Source organism: Panthera onca, chromosome X, assembly GCF_046562875.1.
Source record: "Panthera onca isolate mPanOnc1 chromosome X, mPanOnc1 haplotype 2, whole genome shotgun sequence".
Classification (NCBI taxonomy): domain Eukaryota; kingdom Metazoa; phylum Chordata; class Mammalia; order Carnivora; family Felidae; genus Panthera; species Panthera onca.
Window position 1 is genome coordinate 82,634,019 of NC_138357.1, and position 18,718 is coordinate 82,652,736.

General features: G+C 37.3%; 1 protein-coding gene across 2 annotated transcripts in view; it reads left to right on the plus strand.

Moving 5' to 3' along the window:
- The window catches only part of WNK3 (WNK lysine deficient protein kinase 3), a 185,130-nt gene that overhangs the window by 107,375 nt on the left and 59,037 nt on the right, over positions 1–18,718 (plus strand). For both annotated transcript variants that reach the window (XM_081794294.1, XM_081794293.1), the window contains exon 12: positions 13,958–14,105. In XM_081794294.1, the coding sequence (XP_081650420.1) occupies positions 13,958–14,105 (148 nt within the window). The remainder of the gene's footprint in view (positions 1–13,957; positions 14,106–18,718) is intronic.

Sequence of the window (18,718 nt, forward strand, 5' to 3'; positions counted from 1 at the left end):
TTTTGATGATGGCTGTTCTAACAGGTATAAGGCAATATTTCTAGAGCTCACTTTGCCCACACCCAGGCAAGTAGCTGAATCACAGCACCACCCATTGTGGAAAGTGTTTTCCAGCCCCATTGGAACAGAAGGTCTAGCAACAACTTCTGGAAGCTGTGGGGCCCTGTGGCACTTGAGCCAAGAGGCGAGTGGGAAAAGTTGATTGCCCCCAGAATAAAGCCAGTACTGAGTGTAAAACATTCCTGTGCTATGCATGGGAAAGGGGATTGATTCATAGCCAAGGCTGAAGGTAGTTCCCAGTCCCTCCCAACCAGAGAATCTGGGAAGTTGATAGTAGCCTGGAGGGGCCTCTCTTCCTCCCACTCAAGCAAGGGAACTAAAACATAGCCCCACCATCTGTGGAAAGTCTTCTGACCCCATCTGACCAGAAGGGTGGCAACAACTACTAGGAACTATATGGCCCAGCAGCAGTTGAGCCAAGAGGCAGGCAAATAGAGCCAATAGTTTGCAGAACACGGCTAAGAGCTCTGTTTGTTCAGGGAACTTGGGGTGTGGGTAGGCTTGTGAGTTAGAACAAAGAGTTTTATCAACTTTAGAGCTGCTTCTTCCCCTGTGTCCAGGCAGAGAATCTGATCTGTAGCCCTGCTCATTGTTGAATAAAGTCTTCAGCCTGTCCCACCAGAGAACCTAACTAGAGCACATCAGTAGCTGCATAGGCCATTCAACAGCCCTATGGCATTTGAACAGGGCACATAACCTCTGGCTTCCCCTCTCTGCAGAGCAAAATTGGTGGCCTTGCCTGACCAGGGAATTCAGTGCACACTCCGGCTGGATTTGAGTCCCTAAACAATGAGCTACATAGACCACAGTTCCCATCCTGCTGCCCTGCCAGGTCAGGCATGCTAATTCAGAGCTGCAGTCCTGACCATCTAGTAAACCTGACCATAGCATCCAGGAAACCATGGAGCCGATCCTGCAACCTCACTTGGATAGGGAACCAAGCCAAAAGTCTGACCCAACTGTTCTCAGCCATTGGCATACCTCCCTTCCCTGTCCTCAGAACTCGAACAGTTGCCTTCCCCAAAATGGACCATAATAGCAGGCCCCCTGCACAAAGACATTACTAGCAGACATATCCAAACAGAGCTGACTGGTGAAGAACTGCCTCTGCCAAAGAAAACCTGTGAACTCTGGAAGAGGAGCCCAATTACTCAATTGTACAGATACCATTGTAAGGAATTAAGGATTACAAAAATCAGGTAAATATGAAACAACTAAGGAAAACTAATAAACCTTCAATAACTGACACTAAGTAAATGGAGATCCTTTTAAAAAAATTTTTTAAACGTTTATTCATTTTTGAGAGACAGAGAGAACAGAGCTTAAGTGAGGGAGGGGCAGAGACAGAGGGAGACAGAATCCAAAGCAGGCTCCAGGCTCTGAGCTGTCAGCACAGAGCCTGACACGGGGCTTGAACTCACTGACCGTGAGATCATGACCTGAGCCAAAGTTGGACACTCAACTGACTGAGCCACCCAAGCACCCCAGGAAATGGAGATCTTTAAACTGACAAAGAATTCACAATTTAAGGAAATTTCAGGAACTGTAAGAAAACACAGACCAGACAACTAAATAAAATTAGGGGAAAAAATCCATGAACAGAGTGAGAAGTTTGACAAGGAAATAGTAACCATCAAAAAAAAAAAAAAATACAGGGGTGCCTGGGTGGCTCAGTTGGTTGAGTGACTGACTTCAGCTCACAGTTTGTGAGTTTGAGCCCTGCATCGGGCTCTGTGCTGACAGCTCGGACCCTGGAGCCTGCTTCGCATTCTGTGTCTCCATCTCTCTCGGCCTCTCCCCTGCTCGCTCTCTCTCTCTCTCTCTCAAAAATAAATACACATTAAAAATTTTTTTAAAAAAACTCCAGAAATCTTAGTGGTGAAAAATACAATGTAACTGAAGAATTCCACAGAGTTTCTAAAGTAAACTAAACCACTCAGAAGAAAGAATTAGTGACTTGGAAATAAGACATTAGAAATTAAGCAGAGTAGCAAAAATTAAAAAAGAGTGAAGCAGAGTGAAGAAAGCCGATGGAAGTTAGAGGACAAAAAGAAAAGAAACAATATTTGCATTAAGGGGGTTGCCTGGATGTCTTGGTAGATTTAGCATCAGACTCTTGATTTCGGCGCAGGTCATGATCTTGTGGTTCGTGAGTTCAAGCCCCACTGGCATTATCCAGATACCCAAACCAGAAAAGGATACTACTAGAAATTAAAATGATAAGCCTATTCCCTGATTAATATAGATGTAAAAACTCTCAGTAATATACTAGCATACTGAGTTCAACAGCACATTAAAAGGATCATATACTATAATCAAGTGAGATGTATCTCTGGGATGCAAGGATGGTTCAACAAATGCAAATCAATCAATGATTGGATTGAAAGAAATTAATCATATGATCATATTAATAAAATGAAAGAGAAGAATCATATGATCATCTCAGTAGATACAGAAAACTCATCTGACATAAATAATCATAGTAAAAACTCTTAAGAAATTAGACCTAGAAGGAACACATCTCAATATAATAAAGGCCATGTAAGACAAATCCACAGCTAACATCTTACTTAGTGATGAAAGGTTGAAAGCTTTTCTTCTAATATTAGGAACAAGACAAGGGTACCCATTCTCACCACTCTTATTCAACAATACACTAAAAGTCCTAGCTAGAGAAATCAGGCAAAGAAAGAGATAAAAGGTATCAATCCCATTTACAGTAGCATCCAAAACAACAAAGTACTTAAGTGTTAAATTTAAAGAGGGGGAAGATTTCTACTCTGAAAACTACAAGACATGGGTCAAAGAAATCAAAGAAATCACAAGTAAATAAAAAGGTCTTCTGTGTTTATGGCTTAGCAGAGTGAGTATTGTTAAAATGTCAGTAGTACTGAAAGCCATCTATAGATTCAATGCAATCCCTGTAAAGATTCCAGTGGCATTTATCATAGAGGAAGAAAAATCACTCCTAAAATATATATGGAACCAGAAAAGACCCTAAATAGCCAAATAAATCCTAAGAAAGAAAAAACAAAGCAGGAGGCATCACACTTCGTGATTTCAAGCTATACTATAAAGTTATAGTCATCAAAACAGTATCATACTGGCATAAAAGCAGACAAATAGACCAATGGAGCCCAATCAGGAGCCCAGAAATAAACCCAAGCATATACAGGTCAACTATTATATCACAAGGGAGCCAAGAATACTCAATGGAGAAAAGACCATCTTTTCAATAAATGGGGCTGGGGTAATTGGATATACACAGGTAAAAGAATGAAACTGGATCCATATCTTATACCACTCACAAAAGTTAACTTGAAATGGATTAAAGACTTAAATGTAAGACCTGAAGCCATGAAACTCCTAGAAGAAAACACAGGAATAAAGCTCCTAAGACATGGGCCTTGGTAGTGATTTTCTGGATATGACACCTAAAACATGAGCAACAAAATAAAAAATAAACAAGTGGGACTACATAAACTAAAAGACTTCACAACAAAAGAAACCATCAACAAAGTTAAAAGAATACCTATAGAATGGGAAAAATATTTGTAAACTATATATCTGATAATGGGTTAATATCCAGAATATATAAAGTATTCCCACAACTCAATAAAATCAATAACCCAATTAAAAAGTGGACAAAGGACCTGAATAGACATTTCTCTAAACAAGATACACAACAGGCCAACAAGTATATGAAAAGATGTTCAACATCACTAGTCACTAGGCTAATGCACATAAAACCACAATGATATCTTACTAGTCAGAATATATCCCCGACTTGGTTCTGCAGATGAGCGAAACCACTGTTTGGGATTACTGCTTGAGCACTGCAAGTATGAATTTGGTCTGCCAAGATCCGTGTGCTGGCCTTTAAAGCCCCTCCCTCTTTCCCTGTCATACTCGGATTCCCAGTGGAGCCCTGCAGATTCCCCTGCAATACCTGTGGTGCGAGATCAAAATAGGGGCTCTGATAAAGCAACCCACAATGCTGAGGGAGGGCTTGTTTTCCCCCCAGGTTCTGTTTTCCCACTGGATGTACTGGAGGCTCAGGAGAGAGCTCTTCACATGTGCTGGTCTCGGGGAGGTGCAGCATGACCAATGTATAGCCACTTCTCTTACCCTTTTAATCCAGTCTGATGTGGTCTCTGTGGTGCAGGAGGTTACCTCAGCTTCACCCCCTTGTTCTAGGATTCTTTCAGTGGTATATTGTTCTTGAATAGTTATTAGTTGCTTTTGTGAGCCAAGTCGGGAACAACCTATGTTGCCATCTAGGTGATGTCACTTCCTTTGTGCTTTATTTTTAGGAATTCCACTTAACTCTTTTAATATCTTCTATTTTTCTTTTTTAAAATTTTTTTATTAAAAAATTTTTTTAATGTTTGTTTATTTTTGGGAGAGAGAGAGAGAATGAGCAGGGGAGGGGCAGAGAGAGAAGGGGACAGAGGATCCAAAGCGGGCTCTGCACTGACAGCCTGATGCGGGGCTCTAACTCACAAACTGTGAGATCATGACCTGAGCCGAAGATGGACACTTAACCGACTGAGCCACCCAGGCGCCCCAATATCTTCTATTTTTCTATGAGATTTTCTGTTTCTGCATTTGCTTCAAGCTTATTTGTAATTGTTCATTGAAGCATTTTGGTGATGGCTGCTTTAAAATCCCTGTCAGATAATTCCAATATCTAATTCAGCCTGTTGTTGGCATCTCTTGATTGTATTTTTACATTCAGATTGTGATTTTCCTGGATTTTGGTATGACAAGGAATTTTCATTTGTCTTCTGGACATTTTGGATATATTTTGGGAGACTCTGGATCCTATTTAAATACATTACTCTATTTTAGCAGGCAATTATCCTATTTAGATGCATTGGTCCTGGTCTACTTTTGTGGGCTGTGGTTCTAATGACAATTTAGTTTTCAGAGTCCTTGTAGTACTAGTTAGGTCTGCTTGGTTCATCTGACAGCACTGAGCCCCACTGCTGCTGACCTGGGCCAGAACACCAGGCCACATGCTACTAGTGGAACTCCCACCAGTGTTACCAGGGGAGGAAAAAGCCCACTTGAACTGCCTTCTGCTGGGTTGGGGGTCAGGACATTACTGGGCTTGTGCTGCCTTTGCCTTTGAGCTAAGAGTCAGGAGATGCTGAGCCTGGACTGTCTTGTCACTGGGTGGGGAATTGGGAGAAGCCAAACTGATTTGTTTTTCCACAAGTCCTGGGAGTCCCTAGTTAGTCCACCTTCAAATTTTCATCCTTCAGTACCCAACTGATTGTGCACTCTATTATTTCCACATTATTTAGTTATACTTAAGAGGAAGAACAGAGAGAATTTAATTTCTGCCATCTTGTCCCAAAACCTCACCTGATGTTTTAAGATTACTTTGAAATGTGAATGATATAGCCCCATTGACTAGAATTATGTCCCTTTTATCTTTTTTTTTAAAATTAATGTTTATTTTTGAGAGAGAGAGAGAGTGACAGAGTGCAAGTGGAGGAGGGGCAGAGAGAAAGGGAGACACAGAATCCGAAGCAGGCTCCAGGCTCTGAGCTGTCAGCACAGAGCCTGACAAGGGGCTCGAACTCATAAACTGTGAGATCGTGACCTGATCCAAAGTCTGACATTCAACTGACTGAGCCACCCAGGCACCCCTCCCTTTTATCTTTTGAAGGTGTAATTTGTTAGTGTTATTTCTTTGTATATTAAAAAACTAAGAGCAGTATTAATGAATCTTCCTCTACCACTCGTGTTTATGCAAATGTTTTTCACGTGGACATAGGAAAAATTTTAGGAGTTACTTTTATATTTTCTTTTGTATCTTTATATGAATATATCATAAGTAGCTTCTAAGAGAAAGTACCTAAAAATTAATTCAAAAGATATGTTTTTGCTGCTAACAGATCTTCTCATTTAATTTTCAAACGTCTTTATTGGAATTTTTCTATTTATTGAAGTATCTTCAAACTTATTAAAGAAACTGCTGAAACATGCCCTGACACAAATAAACTGAAAGCTGCTCTTTCATATTGATGTGAACCTGCAAAATATAACTGGTTAGAATTAATCACATTGAACCATTTTGACATCATTCATTTTTTTTTTACTAGAATTGTAGTGTTTTATTATGTACTTGTTTTATTGAGGTATAACTGACATACAAACTTATATTAGTTTCAAGTATACAACATAATGATTTGATATTTGTATATATTGCAAAATGATCACCACGGTAAGTGTAGTGAACATCTATCACCATACAGAGTAACAGAATTTCTTTTCTTATGATGAGAACTTTAATCTGTTAGCAACTTTGAAATATATAATACAATATTAATAACTGTAGTCACCATGATGTACATGACATCCCAGGAATTACTTATTTTATAACTGGAAGTTTATATCTTTTGACTGCCTTCACCCATTCTGCCCAACCCAATTTCGCATGTCTGACAACCTCTGGCAATGATTAATCATTAATCTGTTCTGTATATATGAGTCTGCTTGTTTTTTTTTCTTTTAATTCCACATATAACTAAGATCATATGATATTTGTCTTTCTCTTTCTGACTTATTTCACTTAGCATGAGAAATATAGTGAGGAAAATAATGTCCTCAGGGTCCATTTATGTTGTTACAAATAGCAAGGCTCCATACATTTTTATGGCCAAATAGTATTCCTGTGTGTGTGTGTGTGTGTGTGTGTGTGTATGTACACACATGGGTATGTGTAAACATGTATATACCATATTTCCCTTTTTCCTTTAAATATGTGTTTTTTTCATTTTTTTAACATTCAATGTTTTATTAGTTTCAGTTGTACAATATAGTGATTCAACAACTTCAAACGATTCACAGTGCTCATTATGACAAGTGTACTCCTTAATCCCCATTACCTATTTAACCCATTCCCCTCACCCTCTTCCACTCTGGTGATACTCACTTTGTTCTTTATAATTAGGAGTCTGTTTCTTCATTTGTCTCTCTCTCCTCTCTAAATTTTTTTCCCTTTGCTCATTTGTTTTTCTTCAGTTCCACATATGAGTGGAATTATATGGTGTTTGTCTTTCTCTAACTTATTTTGCATAGCATTATATTCTCTGGCTCTACCATGTCATTGCAAATAGCATGATTTCATTCATTTTTATGGCTGAATAGTATTCCATTGTATATATATACACCACCTCTTTTTTATCCTTTCATCAATCAATGGACACTTGGACTGCTTCCATAATTTGGCTATTATAAATAATACTGCAATAAACATTAGTATGCATGTATCCCTTTGAATTAGTGTTTTTGTATTCCTTGGGTAAATCCCCATTTAGTGCAATTGCTGGATCATAGGATAGTTCTATTTTTAACTTTTTGAGGAACCTCCGTAATGTTTTCCACAGTGGCTGCAACAATTTTTATTCTCACCAAAAGTGCAGTAGGGTTCCTTTTTCTCCACATCCTTACCAATACTTGTTGATTCTTCTGTTGTTGATTTTAAGCATTCTGGCAGGTGTGAGATATCTTATTGTAGCTTTGATAACATTTCTCTGATGATAAGTGATATTGAACATCTCTTCATATGTCTGTCGTCCATCTGAATGTCTTCTTTGGAGAAATGTTTGGTCATTCCTTCTGCCCATTTTTAAATTGGGATTATTTGTCTTTGTGGTGTAGAGTTTTGTAAGTTCTTTATATATTTTTAGTACTAACCCTTTATTGAATATGTCATTTGCAAATGCCTTATCCCATTCAGTAGGTTGTCTATCAGTTTTGTTGACTATTTCCTTGGCTATGCAGAAGCTTTTCATTTTGATGTAGTTCTAATAGTTCATTTTTACTTTTGTTTCTGTTGCCTCAGGAGACATCCTAGAAAGAAGTCGCTACAGCCTGTGTCAAAGAACATACTGCCTGTGATCTTTTCTAGGATTTTTATGGTTTCATGTCTCATGTTTAGGTCTTTAATTCATTTTGAATTTATTCTTGCATATGGTGTAAGAAAGTGATCCAGTTTCATTGTTTTGCATGTTGTCCAGTTTTCCCAACACCATTTGTTGAAGAGACATTCTTTTCCCATTGGACATTCTTCCCTGCTTTGTCAAAGATTCATTGACCTATAGTTGTGGGTTTGTTTCTGGAATTCTGTTCTGTCCTATCGATCTATGTGTCTATTTTTGTACTATTTTGATTACTACAGGTTTGTAATATAACTTGAAGTCTGGAATTGTGATGCTTCCAGCTTTACTTTTCTTTTTCAACATTGCTTTGGCTTTTCAGGGTCTTTTGTGGTTTCATACAAATTTTAGGATCATTTATTCTGGTTCTGTGAAAAAACATGTTGGTATTTTGATAGGGATTGCAGTGAATATGTAGATTACTTTGGGCAGTATAGACATTTTAACAATATTTATTCTTCTAATTCCTCAGCATGGAATGTCTTTCCATTTCATTGTGTCATCTTGGATTTCTTTCGTCAGTGTTTTATAGTTTTCAGAGTACAGATCTTTCACCTTTTTGGTTAGGTTTATTCCTAAGTATTTTATTATTTTTGGTACAATTGTAAATGGGATTGCTTTCTTAATTTCTCTTTCTGTTGTTACATTATTGGTGTACAGAAATGGAACAGATTTCTGTATATTGATTTTGTATCCTGTGACCTTACTGCATTTCTTCATCAGTTCCAGTAGTTTTGTGGTGGAGTCTTTTGGGTTTTCTATATTTTGTATCATGTCATCTGCAATAGTGAAAATTTTACTTCTTCCTATCAATTTGGATGCCTTTTATTTATTTTTGTTGTTGTTGTCTGATTGCTGTGGCTAAGACTTCCAGTACTATGTTGAATAAAAATGGTAAGAGTATACATCTTTGTCTTGTTGCTGACCTTAAAGGAAAATCTCAGTTCTTCCCCATTAAGTATGATGTTGCTTGTGGGATTTATGTAGATGGCCTTTATTATGTTGAGATATGTTTCCTCTAAACCTATTTTGTTGAGGGTTTTTATCAAGAATCAATGTTGTACATTGTCAAATGCTTTTTTTCTGCATCTATTGAAATGATCATATGGTTCTTATCCTTTCTCTTATTGATATGATGTAATACATTGAGTGATTTGCCAATATTGAATCACTCTTGAAACCCTGGAATAAGTCCCACTTGATTGTGGTGGATGATGTTTTTAACGTATTGTTGGATTCAGTGTGCTAGTATTTTGTTGAGGACTTTTGCATGTATATTCAGCAGGAATAAGGGATATTGGCCTGTGGTTCTCTTTTCTATGGTGTCTTTATCTGGTTTTGATATCAGGGTAATGCTGGCTTCATAGAATGAATTTGGAAGTTTTATTTCCTTTGCTATTTTTTGGAATAGTTTGAGAAGAGTAAGTATTAACTCATCTTTAAATGTTTGGTAGAATTTGCCTGTGAAGCCATCTGGTCCTGGACATTTGTTTGTTGGGAGTTTTTTGATTACTGATTCCATTCCTTTGCTGGTTATCCATCTGTTCAGATTTTCTATTTCTTCATGTTTCAATTTGGGGAGTTTATATGTTTCTATGAATTTATCCATGTTTTCTAGATTGTCCAGTTTGATGGCATATAGATTTTCATAATACACTCTTATAATTGTTCATATTTCTATAGTGTTGGCTGTTATTTATCCTCCCTTATTTGTGATTTTGTCTATTTGGGTCCTTTCTCCTTTTTTTTTTTTTTGATAAGTCTAACTAGAGGTCTACCAATTTTATTAATTTTTTTCAAAGAACCAGTTCCTGGTTTCATTGATTTTTTTCTATTGTTTCTTTAGTTTCTATATCATTTATTTCTGCTCTAATATTTATTATTTCATTCCTTCTGCTGGTTTTAGGTTTTGTTTGTTGTACTTTTTCTGTCTTCTCTGAGTGTAAGGTTAGGTTATTTATTTGAGGTTTTTTTTTTTTTTTTTTGCTTCTTGAGGTAGGCCTGAATTGCTTTGAACTTCCCTCTTAGAACTGCTTTTGCTCCTTCCCAGAGGTTTTGGAACCTTGTGTTTTCATTTTCATTTGTTTTCATGTGCTATTATTTCTTCCTTGATTTCCTGGTTGAGCCATTCATTGTTTAGTAGCATGTTATTTAACCTGCATGTATTTGTGATCTTTACAGGTTTTTTTCCTGTGGTTGACTTCTAGTTTTGTAGCATTGTGGCCTGAAAATATGCATGGTATGACTTAAAACTTCTTCAATTTGGTGAGACTTGTTTTGAGATCTAATATGTGATCTATTCTGGAGAATGTTTCATGTGCACTTTAAAAAAACATGTATTCTGCTGTTTGGGATAGAATGTTCTGAATGTATCTATTAAATCCAGCTGTTCCAGTGTGGCATTCAAAATCATTGTTTTCTTGTTGATGTTCTGTTTAAATGATCTGTCCACTGATGTAAGTTGGGTGTTAAAGTACTCAACTATTATTGTATTATTATTGATTTTTATGTTTGTTATTAACTGTTTTATGTCTTTTGTTGCTCGTAAGATGGGTGTCCTAGTTATTAAGAATTGTTACAACTTCTTGTTGGATATCCCCTTTATGCTTATATAGTGTCCTTCTTTGTTTCTTGTTACTGTCTTTGTTTTAAAGTCTATTTTCTCTGATATAAGTATTGCTCCTCATCTTTCTGTTGACATCCATTTTTATGATAGACATTTCTCCACGCCCTCATTTTCATTCTGCTTGTGTCTTTAGGTCTAAAATGGGTCTCTTATAAGCCACATATAGATTTGTCTTGCTTTCTTTCCATTCTGTCCTCCTATGTCTTTTAGTATATGTGCTGGCGATGTCTTTTGATTGGAGCATTTAGTCCATTTATATTCAAAGTAATTATTGATAATGTATTCTCATTTTATTATTTGTTTTGTGGTTTCTGAAGATTTTCTCTGATCATTTTCTCTGATCATTGATGATTTTCCTTATTGATATATTTGGATTTTTTCTCTTTGTTCTTTACATACTTATTAATGATTTTTGATATATGATTAACATTAGGTTTGTATATAACCTCTTATGCATATAGCTGTCTATATTAATTTTATCATCATTTAAAATTAGAACCATTCTTTACTTCTCTCCTGCCCACATTTTAGGTATATTTTATCATATTTCACATATTTACATATTTGACAAATTTTCCTTTTATTTTGTGAATGCCTTGTCTGATTTTTGACAGAAATATTATTTTTTACTCCTTTTGTTTCCTACTTTTATACTGTCACTTTTGGTCTCTCCTTTCCACTCAACGAGTCCCCTTAAATATTTCTTACAGGGTTGGTTTTTTGGTCATGAGCTCCTTTAGTTTTTATTTGCCTAGGAAGCTCTTTATCTCTCCTTCTATTCTGATTGATAGCCTTGCTGAATAGAGTATTCTTAGCTACAGATTTTTCCCATTCAGCAGTTGAATATATGAGGCCACTCACTTTTGGCTTGCAAAGTTTCTGCTGAAAAATCCCCTGCTAGCCTTTTTGGGTTTCTAGCCTTTTGGGTATCTTCTTTTGCCTTGCTGCTTTAAAATTTTTTTCTTTATCACTATATTTTGCCAGTTTAATTACAATATATCTTGGTGTTGACCTCCTTTTGTTAATTTTGATGGGAGTTCCCTGTGCCTCCTGGATCTGGATGTCTGTTACCTTCCCCAGATCAGGGAAGTTTTCAGCTATTATTTTTTCAAGTAAATTTTGTACCCTCTTTTGTCTTCCTTCTTCTAGGACTCCTATAATATGAATACTATTTCATTTGGTGGAGTCACTGTGTTCCCTAAGTCTGTTTTCATTTTTCATAGTTCTTTTCTCTCTTGTTCAACTTGATTACTTTCCATTATTCTGTCTTCTAGGTCACTGAGTTGTTCCTCTGCTTCTTCCATCCTGCTCTTCATTCCATCTAGCATGCTTCTCATTTGGTTTATTGAGCCCTTTATCAATGCTATTTTATTCCTTATCTCTGTGTTAAGGGTCTCACTGATGTCTTCCACTCTTTTCTCAAGTCCAGTGAGTATCTTTGTGATCATTACTTTAAATTCTCTATTGGGCATGTTACTTATTTCTGTTTTGCTTAGATCTCTGGACATGGCCTTGTACTGTTCTTTAATTTGGGATAAATTTCTCTGTCTTTTCATTTTACCTACATTTCTGTGCCCATTTTCTGTGTTAGGAAATAAGCTACATCTTCTGTTCCTCAGGATAATGATCTTATGATGAAGAGATCCTGTAGTGCCCTGCCATGTAGTGTCCCCTGTTTCCCTAGGCCTGGTGCTTCCTGGAGTGTCTCCAGTGTGTTCTGCATGTGCTCTTATGTTTTGTCTTTGCCGCTGTATCCTTTAGGTCAGTCGTCTACAGAGGCTTTGTTTGCCTATTACAAGGAATGTCTGGTCCCTGGACTGAATGTGGCACATTTTAACTTAGGTGTGCTCTGGTCTGTTTGTGAAATGAGACCTGTTGCCACTGCTGCTGTAACTGAGGCTCCTCAAAACTCCTGAGTGGGAAGGTGTGGTGTGAGCAGGGTTTGGGGCCAGTTTTCTAGAGGAGGGGACTGCTAAGGCATCACTGGAAAATGAGAAGGGTGGTTCCACTGGAATATGGGGGACAGGGCTTGGTGTAAGCGAGTGTTGGTGTTGTGTTGGTTCCTATAGGTGTCCCTGTGCTTATGCTTAGGGTCAGTGGAGAGAAATGGCACTGTCTTGTTATTTTTTTCCTGAAGATTTCTCTCCGTGAACACTGCCTCTCTTGGATGTAGTCCAAAATAAACAACCCTCTCCACTGTATGTGCCAGGTACTTTTCATATCACTGTTTCTGTGCTGTATAACCACAGGTTGTTTGCCTGCCTTCTCTGCAAGAGCAACATAATGCCCTCCATGCTGTATCCTAGCCAAGCCCGGTGACCTTTAAAACTCCAGACTTTATGCTCCTCTAGTTGCCAGTAGTCATGAAATTTGGCCCCTCTTGCTTTACAAGCCAATTGCTATGGAATTTGTTTCCCCCAAGCACTCCCCTGCGTGTTAGTCCCTCTCACCCTTCTCTACAACCAGTGCATTCTCTCCACTCCCATGGTCATGGTCTATTTCACTCCCCAACCACATCTCTGCACTTTTTACCTTCTTCGATGTGGCCTCTTTTCTACCTTTAGTTGTGTAGTATGCTCTGCCAGTCTTCAGGTCATTTTCTGGTGTATTTAGGATTATTTGATAGTTATCTGGTTGTATTTGTGGGACAAGGTGAGCTTAGAGTACTCCTACTCCACTGCTATCTTCCAACAACCCACTAGTACATTTTCTTCATTGATTTTCATTTTTTGTTCTTTCTCTTGCCCTATTCCTATCTTCCTCACTTGGTCTATCTATATATACCCTATTGATTTTTTTCACATAAACAGGTATATTTTGAGTGAAAATTGGTTTTTAGAAGTTTTATTTGAACAAATTAATAATATACCCAAAAAACAAACAAGATAAAGCTGATCAAGAGAATCCTCTGATAAAAGGTTCCACAGAGGTCCATCACTGACACTGTTTTTCTTTCATTCCCACTAGTGTCAGGTGATTGCCAAATAAATACATATTATCTCAGTGTTTCATAATTTTTAAAAACATCTTTATTGAGATATAATTCACATACTATTAAATTCACCCTTAAATGGGTATACAATTTGCTATTTGTATATTCTCACATATTATATTTCTTATTTATTTTCCTTAAATTCATAATGTATTATTTTATAATTGGAAGTTGTCTAGAATTTTGCCATGAGAATGGAATTATTCTAGCTATCATAGAATTTCCAATGATAATTCTGATTTGGGTTAAATATTGGGCTTTGAGAATTATGGCATAGTGTTTGCTCTGAGAAATTGAATAGGAGTTGCTTTTTTTTTTAATAACTAGTCTGAATCAAGATGTGGCAGCTGTGAAGGAAAACATCAATACTCCTGATAACCTATATGGCAATGGCAAACAAGATCGGATCAAACAAAGAAGAGCTTCCTGTCCTCGATCAGAGAAGGGGACTAAATTCCAACTTACTGTGCTTCAGGTCAGTGTGTAAATATTATTTGCTTGAGAGTGTGTGTAGAGGTCTGTGTTGACAGAGAGGGGCCATGTTTCTTAAGAGGTGAGTATAAAGCATGTGAAGCGCTAATGTTTCTCTCATTAAAATTTTTTCTGATAAGAATATTATGTATTAGGAAGTATAGGCCAAATACAAGGAAGAAAATGAAATTCACTTTTTTCATCTTTTTTCTATATGTATGTATAGTATTTTACATTATTAAGGTTGTAATAGTGCTAGTAATAGTAGCAAATGTTTTCTTTTTGGTAGACACCTTAAATGTTATGCATTTGTTTTATCATTTAATCTTTCAATAAACCTGTATGATAGGTGTTAGCATACTCATCTTTACAAATGAAGATATTGAAGATTAGAGGGGTAAAGCAATTTGCCTATGGTCATTGAACTAGCAATTGATAGTCTGATTGGAATCCAAACTTTAAAGCTGATATTTCTAACTAATTGGTATATACATCTTGGATGGATGCTTAAACCATTATATAATTTCATATTCTTCCTTTTTTTTTGCTGAACACACACACACACATATATTTTAATTTCATTAAGTTTTTAATTTTAATTCTAGTATAGTTAACATACAATGTTATATTAGTTTCAGTTGTACAATATAGTTACTCAAAAATCATATATATCACTTAGTGCTCATCATAAGTGTACTCTTTAATATCCATCACTTATTTTATCCATCCCCCATGCACATGCCCTCTGGTGATCATCAGTTTGTTCTCTATAGTTAGGAGTCTGTTTCTTGAGTGTCTCTCTCTCCTTCTCTCTTTTATTTTAATCTTCCGCTTATTTGTTTTGTTTCTTAAATTCTATATATGAGTAAAATCTTATGGTATTTGTCTTTCTCTGACTGACTTATTGCACTTAGCATTATATTGTTGAACTCCATCCATTTTGTTGCAAATGACAAGATTTCATTCTTTTTTATTTCTGAGTAACCTACTTTGTATGTATATACCGTATCTTTAAATTTTTTTAATGTTTATTTATTTGTGAGACAAAGAGACAGAGACAGAGCATGAGAGGGAGGAGGGGCAGCGAGAGGGGGAGACACAGAATCTGAAGCAGGCTCCAGTGTCTGAGCTGTTAGCACAGAGCCCAATGCGGGGCTCGAACCCACAGACTGCAAGATCATGACCTGAGCTGAAGTCGGACACTCAACTGACTGAGCCACCCAGGCACCCCAACCATATCTTTTTAAAAAATTTTTTAATGTTTATTTTGAAGAGAGAGAGTACATGTACATGATTGGGGGAGGGGTGGAGAGACGGGGACAGAGGATCCAAAGTGGGCTCTCTGCTGTCAGCACAGAGGTTCAAACTCATGAACTGTGAGATCATGACCTAAGCCGAAGTCAGACGCTTAACCAACTGAGCCACCCAGGCACCCCATATCTTCTTTATCCGTTCATCAATCGATGGACATTTGTACTGCTTCCATATCTTGGCTACTGTAAATGCTGCTATTAACATAGGGGTGCATGTATCCCTTTGAATTAGTGTTTATGTCTCCTTTATGTAAACACCTAGTAGTGTGATTACTGAATCATAGGGTAGTTTTGTTTTTAACATTTTGAGGAACCTCCATACTGTCTTCCACAGTGGCTATACCAGTTTGCATTTTCAGCAATAGTGCATGAGGGTTCCCTTTTCTACACATCCTCATAAACACCTGTTGTTACTTGTGTTGTTGATTTTAGTCATTGTGACAGGTGTGAGGTGATATCTCATTATAGTTTTGATTTGCAATGCCGTGATGATAAGTGATGATGAGCATTTTTCATGTGTCTTTTGGCCTGAGTGTCTTCTTTGGAGAAATGTCTGTTTAAGTCTTCTGACAACTTTTTAATTCGATTATTTGTTTTTGTATGTTGAGTTTTATAAATTCTTTATATATTTTGCATACTAGCCCTTTATTGGATATGTAATTTGCAAGTATCTTCTCCCATTCCATAGGTTGCCTTTTAGTTTTTTTAGTTGTTTCCTTTGATGTGCAGAAGCTTTTTATTTTGATGTCATCCCAGTAGATCATTTTTGCTTTTGTTTCCTTTTCCTCAGGAGATATAAATAGAAAGAATTTGCTACTGCTGATTTCAAAGAAGTTAATGCCTGTGTTCTCTTCTAGGAATTTTACAGTTTCAGGTCTCACATTCAGATCTTTAATCCATTTTGAACTTATTTATGTGTATGGTATAAGAAAGAGGTGGAATTTCATTCTTTTGCATGTTGCTGTCCAGTTTTTCCAACACCATTTGTTGAATAGACTGTCCTTTTATCATTGCATATTGTTTCCTGCTTTGTCAAAGATTAATTAACCCTGAAGTTGTGGGTTTATTCTGCATCTTCTATTTCTTTTCATTGGTTTTTGTGTCTCTTTGTGCCCGTACCATACTGTTTGATTACTACAGTTTGGGAGTATAACTTGAAATCCAGAATTGTGATGTCTTCAACTTTGCTTTTCCTTTTCAAAATTGATTATTTGCATCTATGTTCATCAGGGATATTGGCCTGTAGTTCTCTTTTTGAGTGGTGTCTTTATCTGGATTTTGTATCAGAGTAATGCTGACCTCATAGAGTGGATTTGGAAGTTTTCCTTCCTTTTCTGTTTTTTTGGAATAGTTTGAGAAGAATAGGTATTAACTCTTCTTTAAATTTTGTTAAAATTCATCTGTGAAGCCATCTGGTCCCTAACTTTTGTTTGTTGGGAATTTTTTGATTACTGACTCAATTTCTTTGCTGGTTGTCTCTGTTCAAATTTTCTATTTCCTTCTGTTTCAGTTTTGGTAGTTTATATGTTTCTAGGAATTTATCCATTTCTTCTAGATTATCCAATTTGTTGGCATATAGTTTTTCATAGTATTCTCTTATGATTATACGTTTGATATTGGTTGTTATTTCTCTTTTCTCATTTGTGATTTTATTTATTTGAGCCCTTTCTCTTTTTTCTTGACAAGTCTGACTAGAGGTTTAACAATTTTATAATTTTTTTCAAAGAACCAGCTCCTGGTGTCATTGATCTGTTCTATTGTTTGTTTTGTTTTGTTTTGTTTTGCTTTGCTTTGCTTTGTTTTGTTTTTAGTTTCTATATCTTTTATTTCTAATCCCATCTTTGTTATTTCCATTTTTCTTCTGGTTTTAGGTTTTGACTGTTGTACTTTTTCTACCTCCTTTAGGTGCATGGTCAGGTTGTTTATTTGAGATATTCCTTCCTTCTTGAGGTAGACCTGTATTGTTGTAAATTCCCTCTTAAAACCACTTTTGCTACATCCCAGAGGTTTTGGATCATTGTGTTTTCATTTTCATTTGTTTCCCTGTACTTTTTTTTTTTAATTTTTATTTTTTTAACTTTATTTTTTATTTTTTAAAATTTACATCCAAACTAGTTAGTATATAGTGAAGCAATGATTTCACTAGATTCCTTAATGCCCCTTACCCATTTAGCCCATCCCCCCTCCCACAACCCCTGGGGACTATGTGCCATTGAGGCCAGGCCATGAGTTTGGGCTCAATGTGCGATGGTGGCTGGGGATCACAGTTGGGCAGGATACATGAGGGTGGTGGGTGTGCATAGCTGGATATGGTGCTGGTGACATGCCTGTTGCCCTTTGGCAGCTGTGCACCTGTTGCTAGGCAGGGTACCTGTGTGTCTTTAACATAATTTGCCCTGAGTATAGGGCCAAGGCTTGCAGGCTTGGAGTAGGCAATCCTCAGCAGAACTCATGGGTGTGGAATACTGCTGGTGGGTTAGGTAGCAAGCGTCTGTGCATTCTCGCCTTCTGCAGGTGTCTCTGTGCTTATGCTATGGGCAGGGGACAAAAATGGCATGTGCCAGCTCCCTCATTTTAGGAAAAGTCCCCAATACAGTCCAAAATCAGTATGAACAGATCTGACTCCTGTTTCCCCTGGCTTTGTATAAGCTGCCATTTTTATGTTGCCTCTCTGCTGTCTCTTTAAGTGTGGCAACCCACCTGTCATTCACCCACCTGGCTTGCCCAGTGCTAAGTCAGCTGACCTATAAAGCTCCAGGTTGTAAGCCCCACTGGTGTTACAAACTCATAGAATGTAGTCCCTCTTTTGTGTGTGTGTGTGTGTGTGTGTGTGTGTGTGTGGTTTTTTAAGAGAGAGAACGCAAACAGGGCAGATGGAGAGAGAGAGAGAATATCTTAAGCAGGCTCTGTGCTCAGTGTGGAGCCTGTTGCATGCCTTGATCCCATGCCCCTGGGATTATAACCTGAGCTGAAATCGAGAGTCGGGTGCTCAACAGACTTTGCCACCCAGGTGCCCCTGCCCCTCTGGTTCTTAGAGCCAAACTTTGTGGGGATCAGTATTCCTCCTGTGAACTCCCTGGTGTGAGGGTCAGTTTCTCTGCTCTCTTTATGCACATAATTTCATTCCTTTTGTGGGAAGCCTCTTTGGCCTCTGACCTTCTTAACTTTTCAAATGCAGCTTCATCTCTAGTTGTGGAGTTTGTTTTGCCTGTCTTTGGATCACTCTCCAGTTTATTGACTTGGGTGTGGATGATATCTAGTTGAAAATGTAGGAAGGGTTGAGCTCTGCATCCTCCTACTCCAC